Source organism: Aricia agestis, chromosome Z (assembly GCF_905147365.1).
Source record: "Aricia agestis chromosome Z, ilAriAges1.1, whole genome shotgun sequence".
In the NCBI taxonomy this organism is placed as follows: Eukaryota; Metazoa; Arthropoda; class Insecta; order Lepidoptera; family Lycaenidae; genus Aricia; species Aricia agestis.
The window spans coordinates 30,187,419-30,203,506 of NC_056428.1; the positions used below are offsets into that span (position 1 = coordinate 30,187,419).

The window sequence follows — 16,088 nt, forward strand, 5'->3', positions numbered from 1 at the left end:
CAATCATGCTTTGCTTGCATATTTATGCCCACCAAGTATATGCAATAGGACAAGGCTGCTTATTAAAGAATTAAAGGACAATTTAATTGTAGCAACCATTATCACCGGCCCAGCAGCTGGTCAACTAGCTCATATACCGAGGATACCGATGATTCCGACTGATCTGCCAATCCCATTTAAACGGCTTCAATTTCCGGTAAAAATATCTTTCGCATTGACTATTAACAAGTCCCAAGGTCAGACTTTCAAATTAGTAGGTATCGATCTACGAAAATAATGTTTTACTCATGGTCAACTATACGTTGGCCTATCCCGAGTTGGAGCTGCTGATAATCAATTTATTTTGCTGCCACAAAATAAAACAACATCAAATATCGTTTACAGGGAAGCTTTAACCCATATTTAATGGAATCTTTTACGCATGTAGGTAAGCATAAAATAATAAAGCATAAAACTACAAAAAAAAAACATAAAATACTTTAAACAAAAAAATACATTTAAAAATTGCAAAATAGTATAAATAATAGTATCTTCTGTAGGTAAGGAAAAAATAATCAAACATAACACTTAAAATATAAAAAAAAAATACAATAAAAATGTGTATAATAATTATAATATAGTAGTTACAGGCTAAATAGTGTAAACCATTGTTATGTTCTGCTTAACATAAAGATTGACTAAGAAATAAAGATTGAAAAAAAAAAATATATATATTTAAAAATCAATGTCCACCCGTGCGAAGCCGGGGCGGGCCGCTAGTCTATACTAATATTATAAAGGCTTTCTGTCTGTATGTCTGTCTCGCTTTCACGCCAAAACTACTGAACCGATTGTAATGAAATTTTGTACACAGATAGTCTAAAGCCTGAGAAAGGACATAGGCTACTTTTTAACTGGAGAAAGGAGTTGTAAGGGGGAGAAAATGCGTAAATTTGTTCAAATTAAGTTAGTTCCAAAAATCATAACAGATGGCGCCAAGAGTTCCCTAGATCGCGCTATCGCTTGCTCATATGTATTTCTAAAAGAGGTGGTACCATGTTGAGTAAAATTTTCGATTCTTTCGATTGTTATTTGTTAATAACTCACCTACCAACATAGATATCAGAAACAACAGCCTACCGATAATAAATACTAAATAGTAAATAGTTTATGGGCAAAGCCAAAGTTGCGTAATGCATTATGCAGCTAAGTTGCGTAAAGCTACATAAGCTTTAAAATTTGGTATAAAAAAGTTTAATTAAAAAAAAATTTACATCATGTGCTGTTTTGGGTATTTTGATTTAAGGGGGTTTTAAAAAGCTTTTGACACCAATTTTGTTGACACCGCGCGCTATAAACTGAAGTCCACGCGGACGAAGTCGCGGGCAACAGCTAGTATAATATAAAAATTAAAAATGGATTTCTAATTGTGTTAGTAACGCTATAACTCGATAACGTGACACGAAGTTCACCGGGACAGCTAGTATTACATAAAATCCATTTAACTTAGTTTTCAATACTTGTGTCTATCATAATATATCTCATTAAAATCTGTTTTATATTTTGTAAAATTCCTATCAATAATTCTTTACAGCGGAACGTTCGCCGAACATCGAAGAGAGGTGTGACCGGATGCAGGCGTCGTACAAGCTGAAGCAGCAGGTGTGGCACAGACACCACTCGTCGCTGCGGGCGGCGGCGGACAAGCTGGCGCGCCTTTACGCCGACATGGGTGTGTACCACGCTGCGAATAATAAAAACTAAGGAAGTGTAACTGTGTCAAAAAATTTGTTCCGCGACCTACAAAAGAGACTCGAATACATGCATACTTTGTGCAAAAATAGACCCGAATACATACATGTAAGAATTTTGTGTAATAATTAAACAAAATTCTCATAGAAGTGACAATTATTGTCAACGGCCTATTTCGTAAATTTGAGTGGTGTTTCGTAGCTATTGTCATATTTTAGTGTGCGAAAAGGAACCAAATTCAAAACGGTTGAAGTATGGGAGTTACTAAAAACTTAAAGTTAATAAAAACTAAGGAAACCCTTAGTTTTTATTATTCGTAGGTACCACCGAATAAATTGATTCATAAGCAGTTGACGGATCTACGTCAATTCTTGATCGGAATACGTCAATTCGATTATAGCTGTGATCTGTCGAATAGGTTTGACACAAGGAGACCAACTTACGTAGGTTCCCCATCTGCCTAGGAAATAGGAATCAACTTCTCTGTTAGTACCAGCCGTAGTCCGCGATGTCCCCGGTACACGAGGTACAGTGCGACAGGACTCAGACGTCCCCCACTGAAGTCGCGACCCATAGGTTCAAAAGCACTGCTTTACAGCGAGTAAGCTGAAACCCAAGACGTTCTACACATAGAAGTCTATCCTCAAAGGTTGACTAACACAAAAAAGGTTCTGTTTAGTGTGCACTAAAGTCGTTAATCGGTGTGGAAATTATAACGAGATATAATATTTTTTCTAGTGCGCGCTATACCATCATCTAAGTAATAATACTGTTTATTGTTTCAGGTGAATACGGCAAAAGTATGGAACTTATAAAACAGAACATTCAGAGCTTGGAGTATCAATTTGGGTCCTTCAGTGTTGAGGTAAATATAATACTTCATAGGCTATTTAAATTAATACACGAATCTGTCAAAGAGCCTGTATTCACTTTGATTAGTGCAAGTGCAGGTGATTAGTAATCAGTAGAAAGCCAGTGTGGACAGCGATCGATTAGTGCAAGTTCTTTATATTCTCCTATTCACTAATCACCTGCACTTGCACTAATCAAAGTGAATACAGGCCCAAAGCGAGAAGGGTAATTATTTGACAGTCTCTGTATGCTTGTATGTTTCATTGCATATAATATGACTGGTCCAAATTTCATCAAGTAATAAGTGGTGGTAAAGAATTAAGTTATTAAAAATATATGTCTGTTTCTGCAGGTGGCGCACGAATTGAGGAAACTTTCGGATGTGATGTTGGAAAGAATATTCAACGCACCACAAAATCCTGATTACAGGTCTGCATTCATCGACCTATAATTATATTAAACATAGGCTTTGAAGTTGTTAAGCAAAGTTCCTTTGCAATTTGCACGCATGGGCCTTTTTTTAGGGTTCCGTACCCTAGGGGTAGGGGTAGGTAGGGGGTTAGGGTAAAAACGGGACCCTATTACTGAGAATTTGATGTCTGTCCGTCTGTCTCCAGGCTGTAACTCAAAAACCGCTATAGCTAGACTTCTGAAAATTTTTGTGTATTTCTGTTGCCGCTATAACAACAAATACTTTTTAGTATTTGTTGTTATAGCAAAGTAAAATAAATATTTAAGGGGGCTCCCATACAACGTATTAATAATAATTAATATTAAAATAAAATAAATATTTAGGGGGCTCCCATACAAAAACACATTTTTTGCCAACTTTTGCTCAATAACGGTACGGAACCCTTCGTGCGCGAGTCCGACTCGCACTTGGCCGATTTTTTCCCGTTGGTGAAATGTATTTACGCATCCCCGGTGGTTTGGGGAGGGCTATCGGGGTATGTGGGACTCCCTGGGGGCGGGGGGCCGCGCCCGGGCATACCCACTAAAACCCCAACGGTGTTCCTGCTCTTCCGCTTAAGGGCCTTTCGCACGACGTATTTTTTGCGCACTGACGACGCGCGTTTTCGATGCGCTCGTTTTCTGCGCGTTTTCATCAGATATAAAGTTTAAACGTGTCGGCTTCCTTACGTTTGCTGAGCGTTCAACTTGCGTTTGTAAAGTACATACAAACGAGCGTAAAAAACGTCGTGTGGAAGGGTGCTTAGGCGGCGCTACGGGGTACGCGGAGTACACAACCGCGACCCTGCCGACGGGTACGCTTCAGTGCATAGCTGTTAGGCTCACAGTGACACTACGACGCGATCGCGGCCAATGGGCCTAAGGCCATGCCCGGGCCCCAAGCCCCTTTACGCCTAACAGGGTCAAATTTAGCGCTGGATTAAATATGATGTTATATCTATCGTTCTTAGAATCTGTTAAAGAACACTGGTTTGACAACTTTGAACTCAGCGAAAGTGGGCCAAAGTCACGCGCGTCTCGAGTCTCGACCTTTATGCTTTAGGTATATGTGTGTATTATTTTTTTACACACTTTAGTTGCATCCTAAAATTTGTCTTAACAAAGAGAGAACATGACGCAATCGGGTTTTTTTACACAAAATAAAATTGTTGATAACTTGACCGTTTCAGGGACTGGTGTTTGGAAGCACACAAGATAATAAAGAAGGCGATACAGCTGATGGAACTAAACTACGGCTCGTGGGAGCCACTGGTGGCCAGGCTTAAGGAACACGAAGGTTACATAGCTTCGTTCCTCGCTGACAGTCGCTCGTCCGACACCATCGACTGTATACACCACAATCTGCATTATAACCTCAAAATATGAATAGTACATCTTGGACGAGGAATCCTGAATGAGTGCATTAAGTATAGCAAGATTATGTATCTAGTGACAGTAATGCAAGGCATTTGCTGTTCCGTTGCTGTCGCATAACATTCGCGCTGCCGGTCACCAGAAAAGTTAAAATTCCATAAATCTACAGTTGCTCTCTTTCACACACGAAAATATCGCTCGCTCTTACGGGTATGCGATATTACAAGCAACTTATCAAAATATTAACAAAAACTCTGGATTTATCATTCTTTTGGAAGTCATTTACTTTTTTTTAATAATTGAAGATTGGAATAATATTGTAACTCCTGCATGCTTAGGCACCATATGTTTTTGCGGAAAAATAGACGAAGTAACTGATGGGCAAAGGAAATCTCCAAAATATCACTATTTTTATTCTTTCGCACTTTTACCCAACTAGAATATTATAATTCGTATGATGCAAAAGTAATGAATGAATCGAATTCGCGAGTCAAAGCGTAAACGTAAATTAACGAATATTTAGTGTGTAAGCAAAATTATATTTTATATGCTTTACTGGTGGAAATATTGTATAAGATAATGTGTGACGCGCGAGATCAATGCAAATAAGCAATAATTTACAATTTCAACTTTATAGATACATTAAGGTCTACTTACTTCCCCTTCAGAATTATCACCAAGTATTGCTTGGTGATAAACTTACGAATAATAAATACTGTATTCTATTTCGATACTATTACTCAACTCGTCTGGTCCGAGGTCTTCAATGTCCTATATTACTGAGAGTGATACTAGCTAATTCAATTTATGCCTGGTTTTCAATTTTTTTAGACAGAAAGACCATCTCATAGGCAGCTACTAAACCTACAATAATATTGAATAATATTTTATTAAATAATTTATTTGAAAATAAGATTGAAAGGCGGGCGCGTTCCATATTATGGCCGCGTTTCAACTAGAGATGTGTTGCGAGGAATGTGTTTTTAAGATCCAATAGCATCGCCGCGCTGAGCGAGGTCGCGGCAAGCTCACGTCGATGAAGCGATTCTATTGGTTCTCAAAAACACATTCCTCGCAGTTGCAACATCTCTATTGGAAACGCAGCCTAACTCTTGACCGTCAATAATTTTCCACAATACGTGATATGAATGCACAATAAAATTGATCGTCTAGGGCAGTGGTCCCCAACCTTTTTTTATACTAGCTCCACTAACACGTTTTGGTCTTGGTGTCGCGGGCCGCAATAAAAAAATTCACGACTTTCACGACGACTTTACATTATTATTTTGCCTGTGGGCGTGAATTTCAAAATAATTAAACATCACGCGGGCCGCGGGTTGGGGATAGCTGGTCTAGGGCCCCGCTTACACAGCATTGTTGATTGGTCGATTTTCTGACGAGTGCCAATCAAAAGAGACAGTCAATAGATAAACTCTTTAAAAAACTCCAAAAATCGGGTATTGGTCAATTCACATCGAAACGAGACTAACTTGGCGTTCAAGTAAAAAGCGAAACAAAATATCAAATATGCCGACGACTTTATACATTTCAATTTTGTATAGTAATAGTTCCTAATGTATACATCGCTTCATCAGGCATTATGTCCTTTAATTTCGATGGGAATCCTCGGTGATTGGAGTAAAAATTGCTTATAATATGTATAATAATACAACATACAACATAATCTACAACACCAATATAAAAATCCTAATATCCTAATATCCTATAATAAAAATCTTATTATATATATTATATGAATGTGCTACACCATGAGAGATTATGGTTAAAGTAAGATTGAAGACCACGGGTACAACTACTTTTGCCAAGATGTATGTCCAAAAAGGATGATTTAGTGCTTAAGATAGCAATAAACTGAAACGCACAAATTCATCTTGCGCCGAACACAAACATTTGAAATACTATGTGATAGCGATTCAAACTCTTATACATTTTAAAATATTTAATAAACAGTGAGATTTTTTCATATTAGTAGTTAAAGTTAATTATACCATAGTAATAAGTCGACGTAATATGAGGAGCTGGCGAATCCGGATTGGTCCAAAAAAAAATCCACGGTGGTTAAAAAACTAGTATCAACTACTACTACTAGTACTGAACTAATCCGGTTTTGTTTGAAAATGGACTTAAGCCTTTTTAGGGTTCCGTACCCAAAGAGTAAAAACGGCACCCTATTACTTCGTTGTCTGTCTGTCTTTCTGTCTCCAGGCTGTATCTTAAAAATCGGTATAGCTAGACTTCTGAAATTTTCACAGATTGTGTATTTCTGTTGCCGCTATAACAACAAATACTAAAAACAAAATAAAATTATTAATGAAGGGGCACTTCCATACAAGAATCGTGATTTTTTTTGGCCTATTTTGCTCGATTTCAATAATGGTAACCATTAGACACCTGAAATTTTTATAAAATCATTTATTATGGGTGTACTTTAATAATGAATAATAATATTAAAATAAAAGAAAAAATAAGATACAAAACTTTTACACTCTGGTGGACTTGTCCGGTTTTGTTCGCCAGCTCCTCATATATCATATTATATTCATGTCGATTTGTTATTATAAAATTGCCTAGCCCACGAAAATCTTATTATAAAATATTGTCGAAGCATCTATTTATAGGTTTAGAGAAATCATAATATTTAATTTCTACTTCATATATTATGCTTAATGCTTATATAGATAATAAGTAATTCACTCTTTACTAAAGTAGTTTCTTTTCATAATTTATTTTTATAGCATCAAAATGACGAAGCTTGCGATATACGTGGGCTAGGTGTAACATTGCATACATAACAAGCTTCCTTCTTGTTTAGAGTTGTGATCTAAATTCTAGTTAGACCATCCATACTTATTATATCTTGCTATTATAATGACCGCGAAAGTATGATTGTTTGTCACTTATTATTTATTTCATATCAGGTATTAAAAAGCCCCTAGAATTGATATGGAATAGTTTTTATCAGAAAAATTAACGGTTCCCACGCGAATTTCGGAGCAACAAAATTGCGGGCAACATCTAGTAATAATCTATAAGGGTGGGTTGCACCAACTTACTTAACTATAACTTTAACCATAACAAAATGTCAAATGAACTGTCAAATTCCTAGTAAAAGTCCATAATGGACGCCATATTTGACGATAACCTTACACCTCTGGTGCAACCTCAGGATGCAACCCACCCTACATGTAGCAAATCAAACGGTTTAGCTAGCCACTTTATTTATACATAGTTGTAGTTAATATTGCACAGATTAGAATAACGCAATGCTTTTTTAAACGACGGGGCCTTACTCTCGAGTTACTATTGTGTCGAGAGTAAGGTCAAGTTTTAAATGAATAGCGATGTTTCTAATAATTTCATACATTTGTAGATAAGAGCAGACATTTAAAATAACCAAAATGGTTTGTTGCCCGATTTTTTGATTATAGAAAATTATTTATGTAGTGTTTTGATGCTCTGTTAGTTAAGCCACATGATATGAAGTAATAAATATATCACTACATCGAAAAATTCTTTTATTACTTAGTACTTGTTGATTTATTTTGTTGCAAATGTTGATTGTTGAATTGCTAATAGGTTTTTAATTTAACGAAAGTCTGAACGCTGTTTGGGTGGGCTATCAAACTTTTATTAATTGCTAAATTAAATCAATGATACAATTTGAGAGGTTTATTTAAAATTGAATAATTTATTTTATTGGTTTACAATAGACGTGGCAGCATATTATATCATTTTATAATTTTACAGTTTACAATTTTTATTAGCATTCGGTTTATTCTATCCCCTTTTACTATCAAAAGGTCAACACTATACAAAAACCTTTAGTTATACTGTATAACTAAAGGTTTTTGTATAGTGTTGACCAAGGTTGACCAAGGTTGGGCAAGGACCAAACATTGTATAACTTATACAATGTTTGGTCCTTGCCCATCGAACGACTATTCTATCGTGTCAGACAAGAATAAACCTTTACCTATAAGGTCTGTATACAGTTTGCGACCTTCTTATTTGTAAATTGGTTTAATCTATTTAAACTAAATAATTTATACAACAATAAGCAACTATATAACAAATTACTAATTAAATAAACTATTACCCTAAAATACAAATCGCTTATAAAAACCTCCGAATTCACAATATTTTAAAATTACCTACATTGTCGGTTGGTGTTTGGTGACCTAAGACACAAATTGTGTTTTTATCTACGATTTCTATACAAGAACGAAGGTTTTATTAACAAATATGTTTAACTGCAGTTTATAAACACTTTTCTGCAGATGTCTCACAATCTTTAATTAAATTTTTAATAGTATAATCCGCGCGCGATCAGAATGGGATCGGAATGAAAGTTTTGTTTGCCAATGAAGTAGCGTCAGCAAAAATATTCTGAACGTTAGTTGATTTTTCTTACCTAATTATAATAAAATGCGTAATCGACCGAGGTGAAGCCTTGGTAATTTGGCTCCAGCGATATCGATTTTTCGCAACACTGACTTTAGTCTTAGCTTTAGCTAAGAAATTAAAGTTCATTGTCAGTATTCATCGTGTCTTTATCTTTGAACTACCCATAGCATAACACGATTGGTCAACTTTTATAACACAGAATAGTTAATCAAAAAGACCTCTATATGAACAGGGATTCTAATTTTGCCGACAGAGGAGAGTGATTTAAGCTTCCAAAATTTGTACATATATTAGTTCAAGCATACACTATAATTTGCCCATAGCTTATATGAAATATATTTATGATTTTTAAATTACGCGACAAAAACCATTTTGTCGCTTACACACTTTCCATTTCTTGCTGTTTCTCATAGAAAACAAACGATCTAAAACATATTATCCAAAATGATTTTTTACTTTAACGCGGCGTCACCTTAAGATATTACTGTGTTTAATAAATAAAAACACCGACTTCGTTCTTCATCGAAATATTTATCAATTGCCAGAATTATTTGGCGTTAATCGTGATTAACCATTCAAAATCCCCCCCTTCTTCCACTCATTATTAAACAATTACTATAATAATATCACATATTACCTATTATTATTATCACAAAAAAATTAAAACAAAACTTGAAAGAAATGTACGCGAACAATAACGTCATTTTGTTAGCCGACCCTACGGCTGGCCAGCCGTCAGCGCGCGTCTCAGTTCCAAAAGGACGCATCCAATTCTCATAGAGCGCGGATAATAATATAATAGTGTCCGACGGAAGCTTCGGCTTCGACGGCCGAAGCCTTCGGCCAAAAAAACCACCTTCGGCGAAACCTTCGGCTTCGGCCTAAAACCCGGTCGAAGCCGAAGCTTTGCCGAAGGTCCGAGCAACCGCCGAAATTGAACGAAAGACTGAGTGAGTCGTGAGAGAGCGACGGACTGGTCGCGTATGCAGAGGCCACTGGGAGTCACTGTCAAATACAATAAACAAACACTAACTTGTTTATTTTATTTTTTAGTCTAGTTTCGGTCTAGTCGAGTTAAACAAAGACCGATTGATTGGTCTAATTATTGTTATTTGTGAAATAATAAAGAAATTATTATTTTTTCACAATAGTACAGTCAATAAAGTAGTTGTTGAATGCGTGAGCGCCTGAGCGGGGAACCTAAGAGATTTCTGCTGGAACTTATTCAGGGTGCTTAGGAATAAAACATACCAAAAGTCCTTATGTCTAGGAGGTGAGTAAAATAGGATGCGTTGTAGCAAAAATATTCTACAATGAAAAAAAAATATTAAATTCTCTATAATTTTGATTCTACACACTTTTTCCAAATCTCATCCGTTTTCTACACACACTCAGGAAAACTACATATACTACACGCTCAGGAAAAGTGAAAATAAAGTGTTTTATTTTTAAATATTCCTTTCTAATTCTGATTGAATAGTAGCTTTTCCGCTTCTATGCAGCGTTCAGTAAGTGAGAGGACTGTAAGCGGCAACGCACCAGTAGCACCCCTGGTGTTGCAGCCGACGCAAGGCATTACGGTAACCAGCTTCCACCAGTTGGAACATACACTAATTGTTAGCCTGCTTAGTTAAATGTATAAAAAACATTCGGGAATGAGCTGACCCCTCAAGAGTGGGGGTGGAAAAATTTAGGTAATTTCTTGACGCCAAGGACAATAGGCGACTTGCCAGCGCCTGAGGCTTCACTAAAACAATAATATATTTTGTCACTGCACCAGGGATTGTAGCAGCGGCTAATGTAGATGCCTGAGAGCAATTCTGAAACTTCCAGAGCGTGTAGCTAAAAAACGGATGAGAATTTGGAACAACTATATAGAATCACATAGTTATAGAGAATTGAATAAGCTTTTATTTCGTTATAGAACTTTATTGCCACACGCATCGTTTTTAAGGTATTAGCCAAAAACTAAAAATTTAGACTTTTGTCACCCTCCCTTCCCTCTGGCTCACCTCCTAGACCCTATGTCCGTAAGCACCCTGAATAAGTTCCAGTAGAAATCGCTTAGGTTCCCGCTCACGCACTCCTTTGAGTCATTCCTTAACCAGACTACAAATAATTAATTAATAAATCACAAAATCACAAGCTTTTATTATTATCTCTAAATCAACTTCTATATGAAACAGTCAATATAGATCTATATGAAACAGTCAATATAGAAGTTTTAAAATAATAATTGTAGCTTATAGACAATTTTAAACAAAATTATTTACTGAGAGTCGAGACTAAGATTATAAACCTTCGGCTTCGGTTTCGGCCGAAGCTTGTGGCGATTGCCGATTAATCGGCTTCGGCTTCAGCCAAAAATAGACTTTCGGTCGGACACTAATAACTATAAACCTATTTTATACAATCAAGAATTTTCAGAAAGCAGCAACAGACCTTTAACAGGGCGATTACCTAATACATTTCGTAAGTATATTATAAAATACAGTGTGTTAAAGTAAACACCGTTATCCTTGAAACCGTCATAATGAACAACTTTTTCTATGAGAACAATGCTGGGAACTCAAAAAAATGCCGTCTTCATACTCATACGGATACCCGAATCGACAATTTGTATGGGTATGAAGACGGATTTTTTTGAGTTGCCAGCGTTGTTCTCATAGAAAAAGTTGTACCTAGCGGAATAGAGCAACTATCTCGAGCTGTCAAACGAAACCGTAATTGGTTTCATCTGTGTGTAAAAAATGTGTACGTATACACTTACACAAGCATGATTGAACATGATTTCTATGAGATTAAATTGTCAACGTGCGGCACGTGCCGACTGGACTTCAAAAAAAAGAGTGCTGCTGTAATGTATCACACGTCTCTTTTTACCACGCAGTGTTACTGATAGTAACATCTCTCTTGCTCAGGCCTTTGTTTCTCTATTCCGCTAGGTATTAAAACTTTATGGTTTATACTAACATCTTGTATACAGACAACATATATTTTACACTGTCGCTATCAGAAGCCTATGGTAAAGAATATACGAAATATGTAGTGATATCTATTTTTTTTTTCGTGACATCTATACAAAAAACGTAGGCCTCCTTCAGGATAAAGCATTGCCCAGATTAAGCAGAGAGATAATGTGCGCTTTTATAATTTTGGACGTGGCGGTAATATCGTGGTCGTCCGCGGTAAAACGATAACATAGGGAAGTAAAATGTATGGAAACATAACATGAAGACGCTTTTAAATTTCCATCGACGATAACTTTCTAACGTGCACGTTAGACGACATCAAGACGTCTACACTCTTCTGAAAAGCACAAATCGTCCGCGGTGCGTAAAATAAAAAGGGCATTTAACGTACAGTGCCTACTCCCAATTCCCAAATTAATAATGCTCATGAAAATCTTCGCTAATTGTCGTAATGACGGAAATACCCGAATCTATGAAACGTAAGAGCCCCAAACAATCCTTTTGCACCTTGTTCGAAAGAAATAAAAGTAAATATCATAATATTATAGTCGGTACTCGGTGGCTGTCGCTGGTCCATCAATTGTCTCTATTTTTGGTGCATGCGCCATGAAACGTTTTATTGCGCATATCCAAATCATATCATGCCATGGCAACGCCACCAACAAGTTGCTTATATTAAAATATAAACAACTTGTTGGTGGCGTTGCCATGGCATGACATGATTCGGACATGCCCAATAAGGCGCTTTGCAGACGACGGGGCGAGGCAGGCTTTTTGTCGACGGACATGCCGCACCGCCAGTGCCCACCGGGCACCTGTAGCGCGGTCCTTTTGCCCGCCGTGTGCGTTGGTAATACAGGATTCCCTTTGCGCTATCGTTCGCGGCGAATTCGACCGGCCCGCCCCGCCCTGTCGTCTGCAAAGCGCCTAAAAGGTTTTGTGCCATCGTCCTCCGACGCTCGGGACAAACGATCGTTGCCGAACAATGACGAAAACTTCTATGCGCATTCTCACTTTGGGAGCACTGTACTTAACGTTTTATTATGGAAGTCGGCGTCCACGATAAATTGACGCCCGGAGTTATAAAAGCGCACTATCTCTTATTATCTTTTCAAAAAAGTGGCAAATAAGTGAGAATACTTTAGGGTTTGTAAGTGCCCCCTATATTGTGTTCACTGTGAAGCTGAAAGTAGCAGCACTAAAAGAGCAAATTTTATTTGTGATTTGTATGGGCAAACGCCTGAGCGTCCGGAATTTTCCTATGCAAAAGTTTCAAAAAACTCTTTCAGCGCTGCTACTTTTACAGTGAACTCGATACAGGGGACACTTGACACTACCCTAAAGTATTATCAATTAGTTTTGTTACATCTTGTATAATATTTTATTTGTAGACTTTCTTATGTCAATGTCAGTCGTGATCATTTGTCTGGGCTTGCTATAGCCTATAACCCGATCAAATTACGAAGGGCTGCTGTCTGTCTAAAAATGGATTTCCTTGTCAGTATTTACTATGAAAGTCAATCATTTAAAACGTTGAGTGCAAGGAAGATATAGACAAAGATCTAATAGTGTTTTAGACAAATATTCATACGTATAGTCTGGTCGCATGTCTGAGAAATTCGTCCATCATCTATTGCTTATCTCTTTCTCTCGCACGCAAAAATATTGGTTACTCGTTCCATCTTATGTGAGGCGGAGACCAATATTTTCGAGCGCGTGTGAAAGTTACAAAAAGTTAGGTCAATGGCCGAATTCACTCTATCCAGTGACTGGACTTTTAAGTGGAAACCTGGAACAGTACTTTTAAATATTTACAACTACCTTAATATACCTTACGTAGTGTAATATTTGATGTACGGTGTACCCAGGGGCGTAACTACCGCTTTATCAGCCGTGTCAATTACACGGGGCCCCCGGCGTACGCCCCAAGGCGCGTAAGCAAAAATTAATAAAATCTTCCCAAATTTTTTTAATTTCAGAAATGAGAAAAGTAAAAAAAGCAATTTCTTTTTTCCCGAGTAGCGTTAAAATTTTAAGAACTTCTACTCACTCACTATTGTCCATAATGGCAGAAACTTTAGAAAAACTAGTCATCATCAGCTGAATAATTTAATTAACCAGTTTGCCGAAAAAAGGCAAGGAGAGTTAATATTTAATTTGAATTTAAAAATATGACAGATAGATAATTATGATGAATAAATATTTCTCTTAATTTTATGCAAACATTTTCTTTTTTGAGAAATCTTTACCCTTCCAAACAAATTTTTATACGGGGTACCCGCCAAGGTACGCTACGCCCCTGGGTGTACCTATACCATTTTTTGGGGTTTGCTTGTTTGTCATAAAAAATTCTATACGTGCTTTGTATACAAAGGACTCAATACACATAATATATTATTATTATGTATAATGTAATGAATAAAAAGCATTGAATTTAAAAACACGTTTTTTGAAAGTATTCACGATGGCTACAACTCGCTATACTAATTTAATTATAACTCTTAAATTGTAACTCTTAAAAGGACAAAAATCCCTTGTGTTTATTATTGCTTTACAACAAAAAAGATCCCGATTTATTCCTAATCCAAATTGTTTTAGCACCTGCCGTCTTATTTCTGTTCATTTTCTTGCCATTTATAAATTTTATATAACACAACACTTGGCCTTTTTATATACCAGACAAAATATCAAATATTCTTCTATAATATAAAATAACACTGCTTGTTTCATACATCAATAACTATTTTATTTACTAAAAATTATTGTTGGTGTTTAGTAATTGGTAATGATGATTTTTTAAAATTCTATAGCTATAAATATGATTATGGTGTAAAGGTTATAACAAACTTCAACTATAGCCTGGTCACCGAACTTAAGAATTTGGCTATCGAGTTTAGATGTATTTGCCCACATACAAGATACTAAAAGACGTGTGCTATAATGGTGGCCATACACCATCCTTCCTATCGTCCAATCGGCATGACGCTACCGATTGATAAGTGATATCTCATTGATGACGCATGACTCATGCCAATCCACTCCCACACACGGCCAGTTCTAACTAATCCAATCGGTAGCGTCATGCCGATTGTACAATAGGAAGGATGGTGTATGGGCACCATAATAATTAGTAGCGATACAATAGACGAAATTCTACATGTTTGGTGACCCCTGAATAGGCAGTTTTATTTTTAAGATATGATCGATTGTAGCTAAAACATTATTTGTCCTTTTGAGCTGTTTACTATTTACGTATACGAAGTTGTGTTTTATAATAAATAAGGTAAATGACTAGTGATTGGACAGTACCAATCATTGGACAAAAACACAATATTTATTAAAGTTGCTTTAAAACTGACTGTTTTTAAAGTAATAGAACGCCTGATGTTAAAAAAAACAGGTAGTTTTTAAAGCAACATTAATAAATATTGTTTTTGTGCTCTGAAAACTGAGTGAAGTAATAGAACGCTTGATTTTAAAGAAAAACGGGTGGTTTTTAAAGCAACCTTAATAAATATTGTGTTTTTGTGCTCTGTCCGTTGACTAGTACTGTCCAATCACTAGTCATTTCACCCTATTATCACAAAACATACATACTTTTAGTTGCCTCTTTATCGATAATAATGTTTTAAACACGATGAACCGGAAATATTTGGCTGTAATATTTAAAATGAAAGTAGCGAAGAAACTAAAAAACCAAACATAACAAAAGAATATTTATTTATATATACACGCAAAATAATGTAGAGAAGTAAAGATGATTCCGAATGACTTAAATGGACTTAACGCCTGCAATACTACAAATAAACTTAATAAACTATAACTTAGCTATCACCAGTGATAATATTATGTTCCAAGTATTTGAAAGAAATATATCAAAACGACCCAGGACGCTACATAAGTACAGAACATTTCACACGTTGGCAATTACTATAGCCTATACTTCCGCCTTACTAATAAAAATATGGATACGCTATAGCAGTGATACTCAACCTTTTTTTATATACGGGCGCCACACACGTTTTAGTCTTGGTGTCGCGGGTAACAACCAAAAATTGATGTTAGAAAAATAACGTTCTTAAAAATTTGCAACTTAAAAGTGGAAACATTTTCACGACTTTCACTAGGACTTTGCACTATTTCGCCTGTGGGCGTGACTTTCAAAAATTGTTCAAACTAACCAGGGCCGCAGGTTGAGTATAGCCGCGCTATAGTATATTTTATCCTTGTCTATAAAGCGTCTTTTTCGACGTAACAGACGAGGACGAAATATTGAATAAATGA

The 16,088-nt window shown here is 36.3% G+C and overlaps 1 protein-coding gene and 1 long non-coding RNA gene across 3 annotated transcripts in view; one reads left to right on the top strand and one right to left on the bottom strand.

The window, feature by feature from the left end:
* The window catches only part of LOC121738454, a 285,981-nt gene extending 269,900 nt beyond the window's left edge, over window positions 1–16,081 (bottom strand). Inside the window, exon 1 of the long non-coding RNA XR_006037290.1 lies at window positions 15,986–16,081. This is a non-coding gene — a long non-coding RNA (uncharacterized LOC121738454). The remainder of the gene's footprint in view (window positions 1–15,985) is intronic.
* LOC121738446 (SET and MYND domain-containing protein 4-like) overlaps window positions 1–16,088 on the top strand; it is a 30,901-nt gene that overhangs the window by 13,242 nt on the left and 1,571 nt on the right. The window contains exons 12-15 of one of the 2 annotated variants that reach the window (XM_042130493.1): window positions 1,574–1,711; window positions 2,517–2,596; window positions 2,936–3,012; window positions 4,224–4,422. In XM_042130493.1, the coding sequence (XP_041986427.1) occupies window positions 1,574–1,711; window positions 2,517–2,596; window positions 2,936–3,012; window positions 4,224–4,419 (491 nt within the window). In that variant the 3' untranslated portion in view covers window positions 4,420–4,422. Of the gene's footprint in view, window positions 1–1,573; window positions 1,712–2,516; window positions 2,597–2,935; window positions 3,013–4,223; window positions 5,260–16,088 lie in introns of those variants that run through there. The other variant, XM_042130492.1, reaches the window with a different exon arrangement.